The sequence below is a fragment of the Penaeus chinensis genome, chromosome 8 (genome assembly GCF_019202785.1).
Source record: "Penaeus chinensis breed Huanghai No. 1 chromosome 8, ASM1920278v2, whole genome shotgun sequence".
NCBI classification, from domain to species: Eukaryota; Metazoa; Arthropoda; class Malacostraca; order Decapoda; family Penaeidae; genus Penaeus; species Penaeus chinensis.
Genome location: NC_061826.1, coordinates 4,493,273 through 4,500,772, shown reverse-complemented (window position 1 = coordinate 4,500,772; position 7,500 = coordinate 4,493,273). Strand labels below are relative to the sequence as shown.

Sequence of the window (7,500 nt, the reverse complement as noted above, 5' to 3'; positions counted from 1 at the left end):
GTATGAAATACTCTCATTCATACTTTTTTCTAAACAGACATTCTAATGACATATAATAAAAACACTATAAACATTATATAGGTACGTCGACATTTTAACATTTATAATTTATAATCTACCCCCCCCCCAAAAAAAAAAAAAAAACACATAAAAATCAGCTGAAAGGAGTAAATGTAAAAATGAAAAGTTCGTTACCGATCAAAACAGAAAGAAATGAATCAGTGAATAAAAAAAAATAAATAAATAAATAAAAATACGAAATGTTAACGGCTCCTATATTTCCGATTTTTTTTAGCGTCGTTGTCACACGGCATCAGACGCTCGGCGGAGGCGGTTCTCAGATTGCTTCTGTCCAATTTTCGCTAGTAAATCGTAAGTACTATTGCACAAAAGTTGCTAAGTGACAAGAGCGATGTTGCAAAGATGATTTTGGCATTGATAGAAGGAGCAATTATTTGTTATATATGTTTTCCACTGATTTTATTTTTGAATAAGATGTCCTTACCACGTGGTAAGTTAGGCTAACTATTTTATAACTGACGATTGATTTTTTTTTTTTTTTTTTATTTACCTTTTACAGCATAATTGCAACGACTCTAAAAAGCTCTTGTCATTTCCCATAATGCACTTTCTTATTAAGTATTATCCCTAATATATAAAGGTATGACGTTAGGTTAGGCGCGCCTTCCTTTGCTCGTGTACAATTTTCTAAGAAATCAGACATCTAAAGTAGATTTATTTTGGCCCATTTCACGAAATGCGGTATATCCTCTCTGGCATGTCATTGACCTTCATTGCTTTTTTTTCATAATTTCAAATAATATTCATAAAATGTGCATTGCAAAGGAAACCACAAGCTAGTTCTTTAGATTTTATTTTTTTCTGATAAACCGTTTAATGGAGAAACATCATCGTACATGCCTCTTTTATTTTGATAAATCGTTTAATGGAGAAATGGCTGTTTTTCATGCACGTAAGTACGAAATTACAGACACATCATCTGACATGACTTTTTTATTATTATTATACTTTGAGCAACGGTCCCTCCTTACTTCAAAATGAACACCAATTCCTTTAATCCTGTATGTCCCCACTTAACACTTGAAATTGATTGCCATAATATTCGGCCGAAGTGTAGTAATCCAACGTGAAATTTAAAACTCGCCGTTACAGCGGAATTTCAAATATTACAATATGCTGCAGACTGTCCATCGAATTTTCGTATTGACTTTTTTTGAGTATCGCGTATGTATCACTTATTTAATTATATATTTTTTACTCTTCTATTTTGATATTCTGACGACTGAGCATAAGATAGATATCACAGGCAGAACTATGATAACTCGTGCCAGCTTCCCTTGATTGGCATATTGCAGATCCTCTCGTCCATTCCGTCACGTGCAGTCTTCCGTATTGCTTTCTGTCACTCCCCCCCCCCCCCCCCCCTTCCATTCTATGATTTGCTAGTTTTTTTTTCAGTAGAGTTCTAGTATACATAGTGACTCCTGCTGAGGGGTTGCTTCTGAATATCACATCTAACCTCGCTCCGAAATAATAATTCTTTGAATGCTGGCCGTAGACTTCTTCATTTCCACTCTTCCTTGGTTTCGTGATTGTTCATGCACTAGAACTGCGTCATTAGTCATTTCTTACTATGCCAATGAAAAGGGTCTAAGAAATTCATGGCCGAACAATTGGAGTCATTTAAAGTCATGGGATCCGTAGGGGGGGAAATGCATCGTTTGTTTTAAAGGAGGTTGTCACATAACAGACTAAATTAATATTAATGATTAATTAAGTAAAATGAAGTTAGCAAACGTCCATGGCCCGGCTTCTTTACTACTAAATCCCACCTTCATTACTGATGGGGTCATATGAGTACTGCAGATTTCATGGCATCACCAGTGAAGTGAAGTACTGTGGCCCCAGTCTAAGATAGGTTGCTCTCACCTTCATCAATAGGCAGTATTGCAGAGTGATGTTCTAACCTCGGGACTAACAGTAGGTACTGCAGAAGAGCGGTATCCTGTGTTGAACTGATCTTAGCATCGGTGCGCAGCGATAACAAATCTCCATCCTTTTCATGACGACCTGTGCATCCCTCAGATGTCATTATACCAGTAGTAGTTAAGCGGCATTAAAGGAAACTGGTGGCCAGTGGCCGTTTTTCAGGAAAATTGATAGTCCTTGGTTGGCATTCAGAGAAACTAGTGGTCTTGAATTGATATTGCAGGAAGTTGATGTCCCATAGCTGGCATTCAGGGAAACAATTAATTAATTGTTATTTGGCTGATGATGGAGAGCTGCACTTGCCACCACACGAAAGTTGAACAGCAGCCACCTGGAGAAAGAAGCACAATCATCACCGAGTCAAAACAATACGAAGTGGATTTTTTGGTTTTCACTGCGGTCACTCATAATTGGCCATATTCTGACCGTTACGATGATGTCAGTTGTAAAGTGAAAGATAAGAATCACAAGTGACTGTAATCCATATAGTTAGCGTGTCATTTGTTATTATCTAAAAGAAATGTAAGATTTTTGCCTTTGAATAAATTTGGTCATTATAGAGACAGTGCAGTGTATATATGCATAATACTGATGATAATAATGACATATCACATGAGAGCACATGAAAACATACATTGCAAATGGGATATAATCAAGATATTACTGATCCGTTTTCCATATTCCATATTAATGACAAGGATGGTGATAAAAGTATCAAGATAATGAGAATGTTACTGTCAGTAGCAATATTTACGATAACGATATCAATTACTTGTTTTGACAGGGAACTATGACGGATTACTCGCCCACGGAGAAGGATACTGCTGTCCTGGACGTGGCCGATACCCCTGGAATGGCGGGAAGTGCCGCTCAGACAGTGCCTGTCGTCCCAGAGGAGGAGGGCAGTGCTGGCCAATTTACATTTGTTGTCCACAAGGGTGAGGGGAGTACCGCCCAAGAGTCCGTTGTCCAAGAGGGTGAGGGGAGTGCCGCCCACCAACAGTCCCTTGTCCAAGAGGGTGAGGGGAGTGCCGGCCACCAAGAGTCCCTTGTCCAAGAGGGTGAGGGGAGTGCAGCCCACCAACAGTCCCTTGTCCAAGAGGGTGAGGGGAGTGCCGCCCACCAACAGTCCCTTGTCCAAGAGGGTGAGGGGAGTGCCGCCCACCAAGAGTCCCTTGTCCAAGAGGGTGAGGGAAGTGCCGTCCACCAAGAGTCCCTTGTCCAAGAGGGTGAGGGGAGTGCCGCCCACCAACAGTCCCTTGTCCAAGAGGAGGATGTGGAGATGAGGCGGGGCGTTGTACAAACAGCGTTAGTTCCTGTGGAGCGGAGGAGTGTTCCCCAAACAATACCCACTGGCTTCGAGGAGGAATATGACCTCGACGGTGGCTGGGGATGGTGCATTGTCGTTTCCGGATTCATCACGCTGGTAGGTCACTTCGCTTTTTTTAACAGACATTTAACAATGAGGGAGACAGCTTTAATTCTGATAGAACAGAAAATGTTTTTTTACTACACATGTGATTATAGAATTTTTTTTTATTTTAAACATATATTAGAGATCCTGTGTATGATTAAAGATATACAACTCTGCGAAAGTTATCATACTTGGCTTCTGAAACCACCTGGTTATTAAAAATTACATCTTCAAGAATACTGAATAATAAAGCAGTCATGTGTGCTTGTTGTATGTCCGAAGCCTTGTTTAGTCAACAAGGTTTTTATTATCCACTAAACTTAAACAGTAATACTGTGAAATTTCAATTTGAATACACTTTAGTATTATTATTAGCGTGGCAACCTGCAGTTCCTAATGGTCACTTATCTCGAACGTAAAGCTTTAGCATTTCGAAACTTAATATATAATTTGATGTTTCGAATAAGATGGGATGACAGTGAGCATGAACAGTGTCTTGTCATAATATATATATATATATTTTTTATTTTATAACTCCAATCTTATACCCATAGCAGCGTATGGGCATATATTCGTAATTAGCCGTATTACTTGTTTTGTCTTTTATCTTTGAGTGACACTTTAATCAGCAATATTATATCAAGACAAACATGGAATTATTTGCAAAAAGGGCAGAAACTTGATGGATGAATGAATCAATAGTGGCCCAGCCGATCCTTTGCTGACTAAATGTAAGAGTGATTGATGAATACAGTAGAATAACTAAATAAAGCCATCTTTTCCCCCCAGTTTATCCTAACAGGCATAAGCTTAAGCCTCGCCACGCTACTGGGTGCCTACATGGCAGAGCTGAAGGCTCCGGAGTCGCTCGGAATATGGATCTTCAACGTGCAGAGCGCCGTGTGGTGCTTCGCAGGTGCGTCAGAGAATAAGGGGCGCCGTGAGGAACTTGTGGAATTAGGGGCCAGAGGGACTGGGGCTGTGCTGGAGGAGAGACGGGTTTAGGCCGTGCTTTAGCTGTAATGGCTGAGTGGGAATTACATTTAACCGTGCATGTATGTATGTAAGCATACACATATATATATACGTACACACGCACACACACACACATGTATGCGTATATATAATATAAATTTATAGATTATATATTTATATATATATATATATATATATATATATATATATATATATATATATATATATATATATATATATATATATATATATATATATATATATATATATATATATATTTTTTTTTTTTTTTTTTTTTTTTTTTTTTTTTTTTATAACTCCAATCTTATACCCATAAGCAGCGTATGGGCATATATTCGTAATTAGCCGTATTACTTGTTTTGTCTTTTATCTTTGAGTGACACTTTAATCAGCAATATTATATCAAGACAAACATGGAATTATTTGCAAAAAGGGCAGAAACTTGATGGATGAATGAATCAATAGTGGCCCACAGCTTCCTTTGCTGACTAAATGTAAGAGTGATTGATGAATACAGTAGAATAACTAAATAAAGCCATCTTTTCCCCCCAGTTTATCCTAACAGGCATAAGCTTAAGCCTCGCCACGCTACTGGGTGCCTACATGGCAGAGCTGAAGGCTCCGGAGTCGCTCGGAATATGGATCTTCAACGTGCAGAGCGCCGTGTGGTGCTTCGCAGGTGCGTCAGAGAATAAGGGGCGCCGTGAGGAACTTGTGGAATTAGGGGCCAGAGGGACTGGGGCTGTGCTGGAGGAGAGACGGGTTTAGGCCGTGCTTTAGCTGTAATGGCTGAGTGGGAATTACATTTAACCGTGCATGTATGTATGTAAGCATACACATATATATATGTGTGTGTGTGTGCGTGCGTGCGTGCGTGCGTGCGTGCGTGCGTGCGTGCGTGCGTGCGTGCGTGCGTGTATACACATAATATATATACGTACACACGCACACACACACACATGTATGCGTATATATAATATAAATTTATAGATTATATATTTATATATATATATATATATATATATATATATATATATATATATATATATATATATATATATATATATATATATATATATATATATATATATATATATATATATATATATATATATATATATATATATATATATATATATATATATATATATATATATATATATATATATATATATATATATATATATATATATATATATATATATATATATATATATATATATATATATATATATATATATATATATATATATATATATATATATATATATATATATATATATATATATATATATATATATATATATATATATATATATATATATATATATATATATATATTTTTTTTTTTATTTTAAACATATATTAGAGATCCTGTGTATGATTAAAGATATACAACTCTGCGAAAGTTATCATACTTGGCTTCTGAAACCACCTGGTTATTAAAAATTACATCTTCAAGAATACTGAATAATAAAGCAGTCATGTATGCTTGTTTATAAGTTGTTTTTAATTGATTTTTATTAATTTTCCCAATTTTATTAATCATAACTTTACAATTGATTGATTTAAATCATTTATATCACCTAAAATAAAAATAAGTTTTTCTTTATTAACATTTCTTTGAAAATATTTTCAAGACAGTCAAAAAGATTTTGTAATGAGAGAGAGAGAGAGAAAGAAAGAAAGAAAGAAAGAAAGAAAGAAAGAAAGGGGGGGGGGGGGCAAAGAGGGACAAGGGCAGATAGAAATGGAATATTGAGCAATAGTTGGCGACTGCATATTTAGCCAATTCAGCTGTGGGATTTGCGCAAGCAGGCTTTTCGCTTGCCCCTAATTTCCTAATCGATTTTGGCCATGAAGGCATCTCGCTCACGATGCCCTTCCCTGCTTGTGGTTGTGCCTGACAGTCACCTTTTCCCATGGCAGGTCTATGGGCGGAGCCTCTCAGCGTGAAGTTTACACACCGCGTGGTAGCGGTGCTGTCGGCTCTCCTCTGCGCGGCTGCTATTATGATTTCCGCTATAATAAAGAACCCCTATTTATTCTTCGTCACGGTCTCCCTAATGTATGGTGAGTACGCTCTTTGATGTGGGTGAATGCTTTATTAGGATGCTATTCAATTTGATAGCACTGTTGTTAGCATTAAGTCCTTTTCTGTCCGTATTAATAACTGTAAAGCCAATTCTGGATGCATTTCATATTAGTATGTTCAGCATTTTACGTCTTTGCTTACATAATGATCTTTGATTATGTTATACGTACAGTAGGTTGTTATATTTTAAACAACTATGAAAATAAATTAATTCAGTGGGCGAGACGATTCATTTTTATTAATACCTTTTTAGGTACTCGTAGGAATGCTAGTCATCCTTTCGATGTATCTATATATCCGTCTATCTATTTATGTGACAGGCATTGGAGGTGGAATCTGTGTGTCATGCTGTTTCCAGATCAACAGGAGGTACTTCAGCAAGCGCCTTGGCATGGCTAACGGCTTGATGCTCTGTGGCGGGACGCTAGGGATGGCCATGATGTCGACACTCGCGGGAACATTACATAACTGGTTCGACTTCTTCCATTCCACGCTCATTATGGGTGCGAGACTCGGTTATCTTGAGCATTGGGCTACTTTCCACTTTTCCTTCTTCCTCACCTTGTGTGGAGGAATATGCACCTCGCTATATCTCTCGACTTTTGCGATAACACCACTCTTTGTATTGCACACGCGACCACACTCACCGTCGCTCCCAGTACTCATTCCTTATGCACTGTGAGCTCTTCCTTAATACCTGCTATTTGGCAGTACAGCTGAGTAAGTTTCATGTATTGATATTAATGATAACGGCAGTAATATTAACGCGAAAAATGGTAATTAAATAGTACACTATCTAGATTTTTTTTTGTTAAGCAATTCCTAAATCTGATCTGATTTCTAGAATCAAATTAAGTCCTTTGCTCATTATGTGATTGTCATCAAATAAATGTGGTTATCATAACATGATTGGTAAGTAGAAGGACATATAGACTATTAGATACAGATGGATGATATAGAGATTGACGACAAATAGACAATTAGA

The 7,500-nt window shown here is 37.2% G+C and overlaps 2 protein-coding genes across 2 annotated transcripts in view; both read left to right on the top strand.

Annotated features, from left to right (window-relative positions):
• The first annotated feature begins 277 nt into the window (after positions 1–277).
• Positions 278–4,429, top strand: LOC125027764. Its single transcript, XM_047616900.1, has 3 exons — positions 278–372; positions 2,795–3,436; positions 4,214–4,429. Exons 2-3 carry the CDS (start codon positions 2,801–2,803, stop codon positions 4,427–4,429), a joined length of 852 nt encoding a protein of 283 aa, XP_047472856.1. The 5' UTR covers positions 278–372; positions 2,795–2,800.
• A 548-nt stretch (positions 4,430–4,977) lies between these two features.
• Positions 4,978–7,500, top strand: part of LOC125027738 (monocarboxylate transporter 2-like) — a 9,788-nt gene continuing 7,265 nt past the window's right edge. The window contains exons 1-3 of the mRNA XM_047616858.1: positions 4,978–5,099; positions 6,350–6,493; positions 6,836–7,018. Coding sequence (XP_047472814.1) covers positions 5,024–5,099; positions 6,350–6,493; positions 6,836–7,018 — 403 coding nt within the window. The 5' untranslated portion in view covers positions 4,978–5,023. The remainder of the gene's footprint in view (positions 5,100–6,349; positions 6,494–6,835; positions 7,019–7,500) is intronic.